The 15023-nt window shown below is 34.3% G+C and overlaps 1 protein-coding gene across 1 annotated transcript; it reads right to left on the bottom strand.

The window, feature by feature from the left end:
- Positions 1 to 9335: 9335 nt before the first annotated feature.
- Positions 9336 to 14799, bottom strand: LOC104097376 (TORTIFOLIA1-like protein 4). The gene is made up of 5 exons (XM_009603931.4): positions 13868 to 14799; positions 13529 to 13637; positions 11234 to 11820; positions 10545 to 11058; positions 9336 to 9825 (listed from the first exon to the last, which is right to left on the bottom strand). The coding sequence occupies exons 1-4, from the start codon at positions 14654 to 14656 to the stop codon at positions 10552 to 10554; spliced, it is 1992 nt and encodes a 663-aa protein (XP_009602226.1). The 5' UTR covers positions 14657 to 14799; the 3' UTR covers positions 9336 to 9825; positions 10545 to 10551.
- Positions 14800 to 15023: the final 224 nt, after the last annotated feature.

The following is a 15023-nucleotide window of genomic DNA, read 5'->3' as shown; positions in this document are numbered from 1 at the left end:
TACTATGATGTATGACTATGGTGCATGTGATGAGTGAGGTTCATGATTTTTGTTTAAAATTTCTGTTCACTTGAAATGTCAAAGCAACTGTTTTTTCCCCTCCGATTCTTTTTTGGTTTAATCGATATTCGAAATCCAATAGTCCCAATTAATTTTAATTTGCATCATAAAGAATTTCTTATTTGGGTTTAAGGCTTTAATCACTTCCTACCAAAAGAATTTTGTTCCCATATCTCAAATTCGAAATATTTGATTAACTTTAATATTCCAGAATACCCTTCACGGCACTTGTAGATTTAAGTGTGAACAAGATGAAAACACAATACTGAGGTCCTAATATGAATGTGTATTTGGACCTTTATTACTAACTTCTTAATCGTGTGAAAAAATTAAAATATCTTCTTTTTTTCTCTTGTCTTTGGAAATTATGTTCGCCTTTTAAACACCAAAACTAAAATCCACTTCTAAAAGTTATAGGAGTACTAGATATGTGTTTATAGATATTAAGCATAATAAAAATATTGAGTATGTATATGAAAAAAATGAAATCGCTTGTCATTATTAGTCCCGGCAACACTTAATGCAAGATTTCTTAATAAATTTGTTCGTTAACGAAAGTATCACCAATTGACCAAATGACAAAAGTAGATAGTTGTCACGACTCAATTTAGGATCATGACCGGCATTTAGGAGCAAGTGCTCTCAAGTAAGCCTCATCGATAATTTACAAAAAATCGGACAGAGTTTCCCCTGTTTTAGGACTATCCAAAATAAACTTGTCTTAGAAATCAACAACACCATCCTAATATCAAACCAAACAATCAACAACTTATTAATTAACCAAAATAAGTCCATCATTTCTAATCAACCCACTAACAACCAGAAATACTAATTTATCTCCAAACTCGATGAGAAAGTGCAATACTCATCATAAGTCTATAATAACGAAAGAATACTCATGACACTAAAAGAATGACTATGGAGCGACTCTAAGAGTTCAAAGAGAAGACCATAGCAATAAATAAAATCTCCGCCCACGCGAACAAGTGCGAGGCTCACCAAAAACTATCAACTTGTGCGCTCTAATTAACGAAATCCTCGCAAAAAAATAGCGGGGAGTGAGTCGCTAGCTCAGTGAGTAATAACACTTAACCACAACCGTTTTCATTGGGGACAAGTCAGAAAATATGCTAGTATATCAAACAGAAAATATCATAAGAGTGCCCTTTCTAAAACGGTAAATATAATCAGTCTTTTCATGTGTTTCCTGTAACAGAAAGCAATTTAACAAATCGGTATTAAACTCGGTAAATACTTTCTCATAGCAAATCTTTATGTTTGGGAGGTTTTCAAGAAAGAATCATTTAATCTGTATCACTCTGTGGACCCTTTCATAAAAGGAGTCAAATATAAATGTAGGTTCCTACTCAAGGAAAAATTGTAATTGTATGTTAGTTCTACCTTCCCACTAGCGAGGGCTATAACTGTAATCGATAATCTGTAATTACAAGGTGCACCAGATCTAACGAACCCGTTGTTAGCTACGGGATCCTTCAAAGTCTCTTCCTATTTATACTTTTCTTTGTAAACAGTAAATATTCACGTGGAAGCATTTTCAAAATAGTACATGACATTTCAATTCTTTTTTTTTTTTTTTGATAAGGTATATGGCATATCAATTCTTATCAAATCATGTAATCCAAATTCCGGTAATGGTAATCATATCTCAAGTGATAGTAAAATATATCTAGTAGCAGTGAGAACCTTTTAAATAACTGTAAATATCTCAAGTAAACTATTCAGTACCATATCAAGTAAAAGACTTATCCCACATGCAATTTCAAACATTCGGTAACACCTTTTATTTTCAAAATATAGTATAAATCATGCAGGTTATGAAACCATAAATTGCAGTAAGATTAGTACTCACAGTACTCGTGTTAAAATATCAAACTCGTCACCTCGAGCAATCTGTACGATTTTCTTCAATCAGTCTATAATCACATCAATATCGATCTCGTGTTAATTTATTTGTTTAAGCTAATTTAGATTACCCAAATTCTTAGAGTTTTATGTTCAACCATCAATTTATCGAATTATATTTATCTATACTATGAGTCATTCAATTAGTGTAAATCCATTTGCTAGAAAAGAGCAAACCCACTTTGTGATTTTGCCTTCGATGCTTCTGTGCGTTTTTGCTTCTGCCGAGTTAAATCGCTTGCCCCCAATTCCTTTGTTTAGTTAACGTAGGGCTTTGACCCTAATTCATCTCTTATTGTATTTATTTATTTTTGGTTAGTTATTCCTTCTTTTTTTTTTTTTTGCAAATTCCTTAATTACCCTATTTTTTTTAATGAGGAGTATTACATTCTTCCCGCCTTATAAAATTCGATCCCCAAATTTAGCTTAGGTACGTACCTATAAACTGAAATAAATGAGGATACTTGACTCGTATAGCATCTTCCACTTCCCTTCTTCAACTGTATGATTTTTCCATAAGACTTTCACAAACATAATTTCCTTTGACCATAGCTTTCTTACTTGCCTATCAAAAATATCCATCGACTCCTTCTCGTAGGACAACTTCTCATCAAACGGTATAGTAGATATTTCAAGCACTTGAGATGAGTCTGATATATATATATATATATATATATATATATATATATATATATATATATATATAACTGTGCCAAGCGATAAGTCACAACTTTCACCCAGTTCCTTTGTTTAGTTAACGTAGGGCTTTGACCCTAACTCATCTCTTATTGTATTTTTGTTTGGTTAGTTATTCTTTTTTTTGTTGCAAATTACTTAATTAACCTGGTTTTTTTTTTTTTTTTTTAACGAGGAGTATTACAATAGTATAACGCCCATTAATTTTCTTAACCTACCAAACGTAATAGAATGAATGTTGGGTATTCCAACTTTCCAAGTGTGAGAATTTTAGAGGTTCATACAAAGGCCAGAAAACTTGCGAAATTTGAAAGCCTCCTAACTTTACAAAATAAAGCATTGATTACGAACCTTGAATAGTTGCCCATCATAAAATTATTAGCCTCCTATTTTAGGAATGCCTTACTTTATACGTATGCTTAGGGTACAAATGAAACCGACAAACCGCACCAATCTGATAATCTGAGTCAAATCGAGAAAAAAAACCCGATTATAGTTTGGTTTGATTGGTTTGGTGTTGGAAAAAAAAATCCGACGATTTTTTGTTTGGTTTGGTTTTAACTAAAAAAGGTCAAATCGAAACAAAACCAATCCGACATTATATGTATAGAAGTTTTAAATATATTTAATACATAAAAATATTTATTATAGTGTAGTTTATAAATATTTCTTAAGTTTTTTCATAATTTTATCTTTTAACGTATTATTTCAAGCTTGAACTTATAATTTTTGGATGCTCCAATAAGTTTTATAGTCCATAAATGTTAATAACTCAAATAAACCCTAACCAAAATCAAATCAATACTAATGATAATAAAAGATATTCAATTCAATTGTACAATGAATGAAAATAGTGTCGATATCTATTTTTTAGTTTTTCCACGGTTTAGATAAAATACATAACTTTTTTTTTTTTTAGTGTTTGGTCATGTAAATAATACTACTTATTAGTCGTACTTATTTTAGCAACTTATTAGTACTTTTAAATTATGTTTGTTTTCATTATGACTTATTAATAATATTTATTTTATGTGATTTTTCATCTTTATTGTTGAATATTTTAGTACAATGTCATGAATCATCTCATATTTATGTTATTTTATTAAAAAATATCTTATATAGTTCTGTCTTACTAGGATTAAAGAAATATTTGGAGCACAAATTTTATGTTTTGTGCTATGAAGACATTATGGAAAAAAATCGAAACAACCCGAAAACCCGAAAAACCCTAGAAAAATCGAGATTTAAAAACCCGATTTTTATTGGTTTGATTTGGTCTTTAGATTTAATAACCCGATATAATTAATTTGATATGATAATTAAAAAATTCGAACCAACCTGACCTATGGACACCCCTACGTATGCTTCATCTTCATACTACAAATTGTTGACACTCAAAAATCGAAACCTGTGGCCTTTTTATAAGCCCTCAAGTCCATTAATCCAAGAGGTCCACTGCACCATAATCATACTATTGGGCCAATCTTTGTCCTAAGTTGAGCCATTTTTGTGAAAATAACATGTGCTAGCTAGTTTTGAGACTGGTAATTAAAAAATAGTCAGCGTTTGTAAAGTTATTGAAAAATAGCCACTATTTTGCTGCAACACGAAAAGTTCGAGCATAATATACTGGAGATTGATGCACCTGCGTATGAATTTCCAGTATATTATGATGGAATTCCAACACACGGAAAGTTTCAGAATAATATGTCGGAGATTGGAGCACCTATGTGTGAACTTCCAACATATTATATTGGACCAATATATTATACTGGAACTCCAGTATATTATGTTAGAAGTCCAGTATATTATGCTGGAAGTCCAATATATATTATGCTAGAATATTTTCCAAATTTTAAATAGTGTTTTCGTTCTGATTTATCTTTACATAAAAAATGGCTATATATTGTTGTATATTTCGAGGGTGAAACGTACTTTGAGCGCCAATACTTAAAACATACTATTAATCTTTTCAAAAAACTATTTAAAGATTAGCTAGTTATGGCAAACTTCAGACCTTTGGGTTAATCTTAAACCCACAATTTTAACTTAAGATCCAACAACTTGAAGTGGATTCTGAGGCAGCTAAACTGTAAAAACTTTGTAAATTCAACTATTCTTTAAATAGGGGTCCTTTACTCTATGACAAGGTGGGTTGCTCTGATGGTAATCGCCCTCCACTTCCAACCAAGAGGTTGTGAGTTCGAATCATCCCAAGAGCAAGGTGAAAGATCTTGGATGGAAGGATGCCGAAGGTCATTTGGAAACAGCCTCGGGTCTGCGTACACACTACCCTCCCCAGACCCCACTAGTGAAATTATACTTGATTGTTGTTGTTGTTGTTGTTTAAATAGGGTCCTAAAATTGCTATTTTTGAACTTTCCCTATTTCAAGGTTAGTTTTATTTCGAAAGTTAGGAGATGGAGAGTAAGTTCGATCTTGTTTGGCAAATTTCTAAAATCTTCTTATTTCTAAAAGTATTTTTTTATTAAAAGTATTTTTCCAAAAAGAACTTTAGAGATGCAGCACATTGACATTGTATTTGTGCAATCATTTGAGAAGCTTTTGTTAGTATTAGAAATACAATTCGTGTTTAGCCTATCGAAAAACTATTTTCAAGTGTCATGTTACTAATGAAGACATGTACAAATTTACTCTATAACTAATATTATTTAAAAGGGGAAATGATTTTAATCACTTAGTATTAGATATTTTAATGAAGTTATTTAGTTTTATTTTACTTAAAAATTTTCATCTTTTGTTTGAGAATTGGTCAGATTCGCGGAAAGAAAGAGATGGAAAGATAATGGAAGAAAAGTCACATTAAAGAAGGAGAGGGATAAGGGTGGCAAGTGGGCCGGGTCGGGTCCGCGAGTTAAGTAGACTGGGACTGATAGGACTGTTAGAGGTGGGTTCGTGCCGGTCTCGTAGGCCAGTTCTTAGCTAGGAACTGTTAGGACCGGGCCCGTTTGGCCCGGCAAGAGACCGGGACCGGACATGTCCCATGGCGGGCCAAACGGGCCCAACAATTTTTTTTTTTTTAAAAATTAGCAGTTTGGCTTTTGAAAAAAAAGCTGTTGGGGGTTTAAAAAATAGTCGTTGGCTATTTAAAAAAGTTATTTAACCCCCCAACTTAGTTTTAACCCCAAACTTTTTATTACAACACTTTTTCTTATTTTCAACTATAAATACCCCATTATTCTTTTATTTTCTTACAAAATCAATATCAATCCATCACAATCTCTCTCTAATTTTCTTCTATACTTGCTACTATTGCTTACTTTATTTCAAAAAATAGTCAAAAAATATTGAGGTTGTTACAATTTGTGAAAAAATTGTGAAGTTGGTGAATTGAAATCTTCAAGTCTTCAAAGATAATCAATTTTCAATCCTTCTTCTTATTCTGATGATGATGATGATGATTCTCAATCTTCTAAAAGAACTGCGGGAGTAAGAGGACTTAGTGCTTGGGCGGAGTTTAGGGGTTCTTTTGGTTCTAGTAGTAATGATTTTTCACAACTAAATGAGTTTGAAATTTATTTGTCGCAGCAACTTGAGGAAGTGAATCCCGACGACACCTTTAATATTTTACAATGGTGAAAGGACAAAGAAAAATACTTTCCGGTTCTTTCAAGGATGGCCTGAGATATTTTAACTATTCAAGCTTCAACAGTAGCATCGGAAAGCGCTTTCAGTCAAGCAAGACTTCAAATCGGTGATTATAAAGCGTCTATGAGGGAGAGCTTGAAAAAATCACTACATTTTTGAGATTGGATCCGTTCGGAAAGAAGAAATTTTGGACTTGCTGAATCACAACCAGAGGAAGATGAAGCTTACGAAGAAATGCTAGTTGAACTTGCTGAGGATGCTGCTTCGCCCGACAATGGATGCGGCGATGACCAAGCTACTTTTCTGCCACCACCAACGGAACTTCCTCAGAACCTTGAAGTATTTATGAAGTTTGTAACTTGTATGAACAAATATTAGTATGTATTATGTAACTTATATTTTGGCACATCTTGATTAGTTCTTTTTTCTTCTCAATGGTGGTATTAGTACATTTTTGTGCTCGTTCCATAGGGAGGAGGAAGACTAAGAAAGATATTACCATATTTTTTATTACAAGGCATTGCTTTGAATATTTTTTTATAATATTTTTGTCTTTAAATTTGAATTATAAAATTAGGTCACAGTTCTATAATAATTTTACAAGACATTGCCTTACGTATTTTTTAACATATTTTTGTCTCTAATTTCTATTTAATTATTTTAAAAAAATCACTACTTAGCCGTTGGGCACATTTAGCCCATGGGCCGCGGGCCCGACCCGTTTAACCCAAAAACATGAGTTCGTGGGCCTGGTCCCAAGCTGGTTCCTACAAAAAGACCGTTTAGCCCGGAACCGTTTAGCCGGTTTCTTTAAGCACCGGCCCGGGACCGCGGCCCACGAAATCGACCCATTTAGGGCCCGACCCGGCCCACATGCCACCCCCTAGAGAGGGACACCATTCTAATGGTTGCCTTTCCAATCTCATAGAAGTGCGTTTAGAAGTGCTTTTTGAAAAAGTACTTTTGGAGAGAAGCAGTTTGTGTTGAGCTAATCAATCTGAAAAGCACTGAACAATAATTTGTGTTTGGCCAAACTTTTCAAAAAGTATTTTTAAGTATCAAATTACGAATAAGAACATGAAGAGATTTACTTAATAGTTAATATTATATGAATAAATAAATAATCTCAAAACTGCTAAAGGTATTTTTGGTAAGAAAAAAAAGTCAAAACTGCTTTTTCTTCTAGGGAGAACTTACTTTTTCTACTTCTCTAAAACTGCTTCTACTTCTTCCCAAAAGTACTTTTTTTTTTCCTAAAAAAGCTTGGCCAAACACCTCAAGTTGAGAAGAAAAGTGCTTTTTGAGAAAGAAAAAAAAAAGCACTTTTGGGGTGGGGAGAAGATTGGTCAAATAGGCTATCAGTCCTAGAGGGTGTTTGGATGGGCTTAAAAGTTGATCAAACTAGCTTTTAAGCACTTTTTTATTTTCTGGAGTGTTTGGCAAAAAAAAAAAAAGTTGCTTAAAAAAAAGCTAAAAAGTGCTTAAAAAAAGCCAAAAGGAACAAGTTGGCTGGCCACAACTTCTTCGATTTTGGTTTAAAAGCCATTTTAGTTTGACCAATAAAATTACTTTCTTGTCCATTATAAATTTTCATAATACCAAAATTACCCTCAGTTAAAGAAACCCTAAAACACCGTACTTCTCCTATTTCCTTCATTTCTGAAGACAACCCCTCCTCTTCTTTCCTCTTCCTCTCTGCTTCATCTTCATTTTACTTTACTTTTCCTCAAGCATTTTAGTGTAAATCAATCCCCGTTGTAAGTTCTTCTCAGAGAGAAATTTCTTCCTCAAAAATAAGATTCTTTCAAGTTTCAGAGAGAGAAATTTCTTCTATGTATTTGTCCGCATATAAGTCAATGGTTACCATACCAGAGAAGTAAATACCCTAGAGGAAGATAGAAAAATCGCTTTCGGGAGAAAATCTGGCACAAAATGAAAGGAGCATTACAACATTTTATTCTATCAGCAAACATACAATTACAATGGAATTAAGGTTGCATACTAGATCGACTTCTACCATCCTTCCAAAAAGAGGAACTAATGCCATAATGAGCTTACTTCTACTTTTAATGGATGTAACTGCATCTTTAATATGTTAAGAGTAAATGGACAAAAAAGAAAATAGGAATTCAACAAAATAATTTGATATTTTAAATAGGTTGAGACTTTTATGCAAGATAGTTGATTGAAATTGGTGAAAAATGAGCATTCAAGAATTATATTTATAAAAATTATTTAAAGTAATCAATTAAATTAAAATATAAATTATTTTTTATTTGCATTAATTTAGAATTAAATACATTATAGTAATTAACTCCTTTATAATGTTAACAACTTTAAGGATATTTTTGTCTTTTTAATAGAAAAAAGTGCTTACCAGCACTTGTTTACCAAACACTTCAACAACTTTTTTTAAGTTTCACCATTTTTATCCAAACATGTAACTGTTTATTTTTAAAACAAGCTCCAGCACTTAAAAGTTGCTTTTAAGCACTTGTGCTTAAAAGTCACTTTTTTTAAGCTAATCCAAACGGGCTCCTAGTTAAAGCACCGGAAAACTTTTGAAGGGAAAAACTTACTCACTTGGTATTTGTATCAAATCAGAGAAATTTGCCGTCGTTAAGTATAACTTGGGGTGAGAATACATTTAAATTTATCATGATCATGTGATGTAACATTCATTGATTTAATGTAAATACTTATAGATAAGTTATTCCCACTTTTACCAGTAATATCGTAAGATTAACATGGTGCACGTTTCTCTCCCCTTCCCATGCTTTCGGAGGGTGGTTAATCGAATACCCTTTATCGAAAAATTATATTGTATATATAAAATTTTATATTATGTATAAAGATCAAAAATTATTTTTTATGTGCGTAAATTAAATTTTAAATACTTTTGGCGAAATTTCTGGCTTCGTATTCTCCTTTGTCAACATGTTCGAATTAGTAAGGACTTTACCAGTTATCACATCGTGTGAGAAATTAGTTACTTGACTCAAGACGCGTAGGTATACTTTGTCAACAACCAGGGAACAAAGCAGGTCTTCGTTTGACTCATCAAGAATTCCTTTTCGACCAAAATATTGCTTTTTACAACCCAGTATTTGATATCAGTCAGGCAACTGGCCACACATATATCATTTCCAAGAAGTTGCTTATGACTTTAGACTAACGTTTGCGCGTACCTTTGGAAGAAACTTTATGCAGCTAGCTATTCCTCAGAACAGAATAAATTAGAATAAACAGCATTGATTAAAATTGATAAGCTTAACATTCAGAGCTTTTGTATAGATTTCACCCCTTTTCTTGCCGACAATGGAACTCATTAGCCCTTAAATGTATCCCAAATGACCAGGTAATAAATATTGAAAATTTGGCTTGGTTTCTGATCCGCTGGGCTTCTTCACAACAATTCGCTTTGATCTTTCCAAGTAAACGGTTCCTTCTAGTCCCATCCACCCGGATTCAGATCGGATAAAGATTCTCTACCTAAATAGTTCAGCATTGAGACTCAAGTTTTTTTGCCTGCACGACCTGCTAAGAGAATGAAATATTATTAGTTTATAACGCAGAGAAACCCTCTGAGCTGCGAGTATAGTTGTAATGCTTCATAGTTCCATTGCAAGTAGAAGATCAACATATGATTGACAGATTGTTTTGACTTTATAAATGGGTTCCCAGGAAATTATAACCTTTCGATTATTAACAGGAAAAACTATTCAATTCATTATGGACATCAATGCAGACAAAAATGACAAACATAAACAAAATTTTCCTACTCAGAACCAATGAGGAAACCAGTAAATGCCGTCAAATTACATTGAAGAGTTGGAAAATAACATAGTGAAGAGTTATTATACACGCTACGCAAACAAATCCGAGTCCAAGCTGTGCTCAAGGAAACAGAGCACCGTCCCTTCTAGATGTATATAGCCAGGAGCGAAGGATCAATTTTTCATCAAATGCCGAAACTATGTTGAGAACTAAGAAATACAAAAAAGAGCATGGAAGAAGAAACTTAAAAGATGACAGCATTAAATATTTTGTCAAACTTATATTATCACTAGGAAGCTTCTAATTGTTGGGATGATTAGAGACAACAGGCAAGTATGTCTTCAATAATCAAACAGTCGGTATCCTGATAAGGAGAAAATCTAGTAGAATATGAAGGCAACAGCAGAAAAGAAGCTCAACAAAGATATGGATGGCAGAAATTAAGATATCATCATTTCGAGCTAAAGAAAAACAATCACCTAGTGCTCAAGTTTGCTGCTGTATGCAATTTGCAAATGAAGTCCCGTCAAGCCTACCAACATGACAAAAACCTGCAGTTTCACCATCTCGAGCTATTCTCTCTTTTCTTCTACCGGAGGAAGAATGTAATGATAAGTTATGTTCGTTCTGAGTGACACCCATATGGTTCAGTGAAGATAAATTCTTATTCTGCTTTTGGCCCATCAAATTTTCCTGGTTCAACATCTTGGTGGTAGCATCTGTTTCTGGCTGACTATACATGGTGGTATTCTGGCTTCCAGTGGAGAAAGATATTCTTGAATTTGAGTTTTGCCCTTCTGAACTTCTCCAAAATTTAGGACTCAAAAATTCTGCACGGGGGAGCATGAAACATGTAGTTCCTGTAAAATCGGTATTTGAAATCCTCCCTGTTGTTATTCCCAAATCATGCTGCATTTCATCAAGTAATCTCTCCAAACCATTTACACGTTTCTCTAAGGAACTCATTCCATTTCGTGAGCTGCCGATAAATCCCTGCAACAAAGAAGAGAGAGGCTGAGCTCAGCATGTGTCTCTTGGCACAAAATATAACTCATTACTCTTAAATAATGCAGACTACAGGATGTGGCACAGTGGCAGCAACTAAATGGGGACCAAAAGTTAAATACGATGTTTGAAGGGTGCTGAGCAGAGGGGAGAAGAAATGTACCTGGAGGAGGTTCAACAAACTGGACTGTTGATTTTCAATCTGAACAAGCTGTTTGCTGATAGAACAGAAATTCTCATACTCTTTGTGACTCAAGGGTGCATCTTCATCGATGTTTCCATCAGGTACATCCATATTATAATTGTAATCCTCAAACAGTGGAACAACCCGAGAACTTGACCGTGAATTACCATACCTATGGACCTTTTCATCAGGTGGTTTGTTAAATAGAGTTGACTTTAATTCTGAGTTTGAACTGCTACAACTAACTGTATCTGCTGAATCTTGAACTCTAGGATTTTGATTCTTCTGTTCATCTTCATTATCCAGCTCCAATGAAGATGCCAGTGAAACAGTCCGTTTCAATTTTGCATCAGGGGATTTTCTTAAATCCAGCTTACAGGAGCTTATGACATTTGATTTTGTGCGGCGGAACCTAATAGAATTGTTCTTCTGGGAGGTGATAGAGGAAGAACTACTGGATGCAGGTGACTTGCTTGGGCGGGTTGCTTTCTTCGGATGAGGGGTCTCTCTGGCTGTATCACTCGAACTTTTGGAAGGAGTTGGCGAACAAGCACCACTACCACAATCTGGAGACACAAATTCATACTATATACTTTAAATTTGGCATATCATAGGATAATTTAGGTAGCAGAATGTAGGTGATTAAATAATTGCATTTACAATAAGAGATTAAAGATCGAAATATATAGCGGAAGAATCCACATCAATCTCTTGTAGAAACATGTCATACAATTACGTTACAGTAAACATAAAAACAGCAATTAGGATAAGACGAAGATACAACATTTGACAAGGGAGAATAGCCTGAAAGCTCACTATAACCAAAGCTTGGAACAAAGTTACTGTGACGCAAATGTGGTTGAAATAGTTTAGTTACTAAAAGGATTGCATTTTTCAGACAAGGAAACCGGGAACAAATGGTTAAAGCCCAAGATTCCCTGGACCTGGACTCATCTGACAAGATGTGTTTCTGTGCATGTGTATAGCATGTCATTAATAATCAATTAGTAATAACAAGCGTTTTGTCCGGAAAATTTAAACTAGAAAAGAATTTTTAAGAAGAAAAGGAGTTTACAAGTTTTAAATTGTGCAGGCCTAGACATATGTAACCATCTTCCCAATTTGCAACCAGACTGGCCTATGTGTAACTCTTACCCAACAAAAAAATCTCTTATCCTACCAACCAACAATCTTCAATAAAAGCTTCCTTTTAAGCAAACATTTCCATAGTGTTAGGAAATCAGATTCAACTTTAGTCAGTCGCCATACAAGGAAACTAGTGTTTGCGCCATATACGACATGTATTTCTATCTCTTATTTTTTACTTTAAACCTAAAATTTTAGTACTTAACAGTGGGTAATTATTACTACGCATCTTGTACATTATATTAAATACAAATTCTAAATTTTTAAATCTTTTATTCGCTATTTCCATGCTTTCAAGTAGCTATAGTGCCATCACATATAATTTATAAAATTGAATATATTTTTCGAATAATAAAATGACATTTTAGTTCATGATCAAGGGAAAAAAAATTAAACAACTACTTTGTGAATAATTTTTTTTTTTTGAGTTGAGATTAACTTATAGCCGGTTTGGCCAAGCTACTAAAATGTGCTTATTTTGAGAAGTGCTTATTTTGAAAAGTGTTTTTTTCAAAAGTATTTTTCAAAAAAGTACTTTTGGTGAGAATTGGTTTGTGTTTGGCTAATTAATTTGAAAAGTATTTTGGAGTAGTAATTAGTGTTTGACCAAACTTTTGAAAACTGCTTATAAGTATATTTCGTCAAAAGTGATTCTTAGAAAAGTGCGGAGAGAAACTACATTTTTATGCTCTCAAAATCTGTTTCTGCTTCTCCTCAAAAACACTTTTTTTCTTTTTAAAAGTTTGGCCAAACACCTCAATTTTTTGACAAAAGCACTTTTGGCAAAAAAAAAAAAAAAAAAAAAATTGGCCCAAAAAAATTAAACAGGCTATTAGTTTCGTCAAAGGTACTAGCGAGTTCACCATACAATATAAACTTAGCTCTGTAACAAACTCGAAACTAGATCCTATTTGAGCATTGTTAATTGCTCTCTTTTAACATCACTAGCCATTTTGAATCCTCGCATCTCTCTGATTGCTTAGAAGAAAAATATTAGGTATTAAAATATAATACCTCATGAAAACTAGGGGAATTCAAGCACCTAGGCTAGCTTCTCACATAGGAATTGTCTTTAATACCGGAACCTTTAATTTTCCACAGAAAAGGTTAGCATTTATTGAATGTTACCTTTCGGGGGAAACTTGGATAGTGATTGAGGCAAAACATCATCTGAAGTACCTGGAACTTCGTTCCACCATTCTAACGCCCGATTCATCGTTTCTCTCACAACCTTCACCTGTAGATTTAAAGCAGTATCCAATAAGCCAATTTTTCTTTTTAATTTCAAATCTGTTTGTTCCAATTTATCAAAATAAGTTTAAATTTTTTATATATTTTGAAGTGTTAATTATTTTTGCTTATATGCAGTACTTTTCCAAATATGTAAATTTTATTTTTAAAACTTAAAAATTTGAATTTACGATTAAATTTTCGAAATTGGAACAACAAATGTAGTGTAATTTGTACCTTATCGAATCTTTTGTTATCCAGTGACGTGATGCAGAAGGCCTTCAACTCTGACAACAACTCTCTTTCAGCGACCGCTAGTCTTCCTAATGTCTCCGCCGCGGCTTTCCGCACAGTCCAATCATAACTACTCAGAAACTCAACCGTAATAGGAACTATGCTATTCAACACATTTTTACTCGAAGCACCACCAACACTCACAACACTACCAATGAGCGACAACAACGCCGGTTTCGCTTTAAAGCTATCATTCTTCACCAATTTCAACAACTTCGGCAGCAGTTTCTTCAGCTCCGCCGGCTCAGGATCAGGCGACGCTTCAATCGCTGCCGCGAGACACAATGAAGCTCCGATCTGCGAGTTAATATCCTGTTCGTGCATAATAGCGTCTATTAAAGGCTTCAAAATAGACGAAAACGGCGGTTGAGTGATTTCTGACGCAATTGACGAAACAGCTTCTACACAGGCCGAACGAACGGCAGAGTCAGGGTCACGAAGTCGCCGAAGGACGGAGGAGAGCATTTTAACGAGATGCGGTGAAAGAGCGTCGCCGTGAGAAGCCGAGAGCACGCCGATAAGCCGAACGCATTGCCGGCGCACCGGAGATTTATCAGAAGAGTCCGTACTAGAAATACAAGTCAAGAATGCACCAAAACCTTCACTGTTAAGATTTCTAGCTATTGACTCGAGCTCATTCGTCGCAACAGTGAGAGTATCACGGTCGGATAATCTATTGAGGCATGTATTCACTCTATTTTTGAGATCACTAGGTTGTCTCTGTAGCGCCATTGGCGGCAAACTGGAGAATATGCCGTGTCCGGTGAGGTACAGTAAAACCGTAACGGAAGCTGAGCCGCCGGCGACGGTTACAGTGGTGGTGGTGGAAAGAGAGGGAAAAAGGTAAGGGAAGTGTGAATGGGGAGTCAATGGAGCTGGTTTTATATGTTACAGAGAGAACGTGGGAAGGAGTTGTGCCATAAGTTAGGGAGTGATTTATCATCTGCGGGAAGGCTCAGCTGGTTACAGAGGAGTTTATTTTAATTTAAATAAAATCGATTACATTTTCTTCTGTGGAGATGGTTTTTACGGACATTATTAATTATTAGTTACAAATGGACATTTTGGTGTCATTATTAATTTTTAACCCTTGTAAACA

Source organism: Nicotiana tomentosiformis, chromosome 10 (genome assembly GCF_000390325.3).
Source record: "Nicotiana tomentosiformis chromosome 10, ASM39032v3, whole genome shotgun sequence".
Lineage (NCBI taxonomy): Eukaryota > Viridiplantae > Streptophyta > Magnoliopsida > Solanales > Solanaceae > Nicotiana > Nicotiana tomentosiformis.
The sequence above is the reverse complement of the archived record's forward strand: the minus strand, read 5'-3'. Positions and strand labels throughout refer to the sequence as shown.

Excerpts from the sequence above, each read along its gene's own strand:
- LOC104097376 (XM_009603931.4), bottom strand. The coding sequence starts at position 14,656 with ATGGCGCTACAGAGACAACCTAGTGATCTCAAAAATAGAGTGAATACA. Across the intron at positions 13,638-13,867 it reads ATAACAAAAGATTCGATAAG|GTGAAGGTTGTGAGAGAAAC; the intron begins GTACAAATTACA and ends TTAAATCTACAG. Across the intron at positions 11,059-11,233 it reads GTTTGTTGAACCTCCTCCAG|GGATTTATCGGCAGCTCACG; the intron begins GTACATTTCTTC and ends TCTTTGTTGCAG.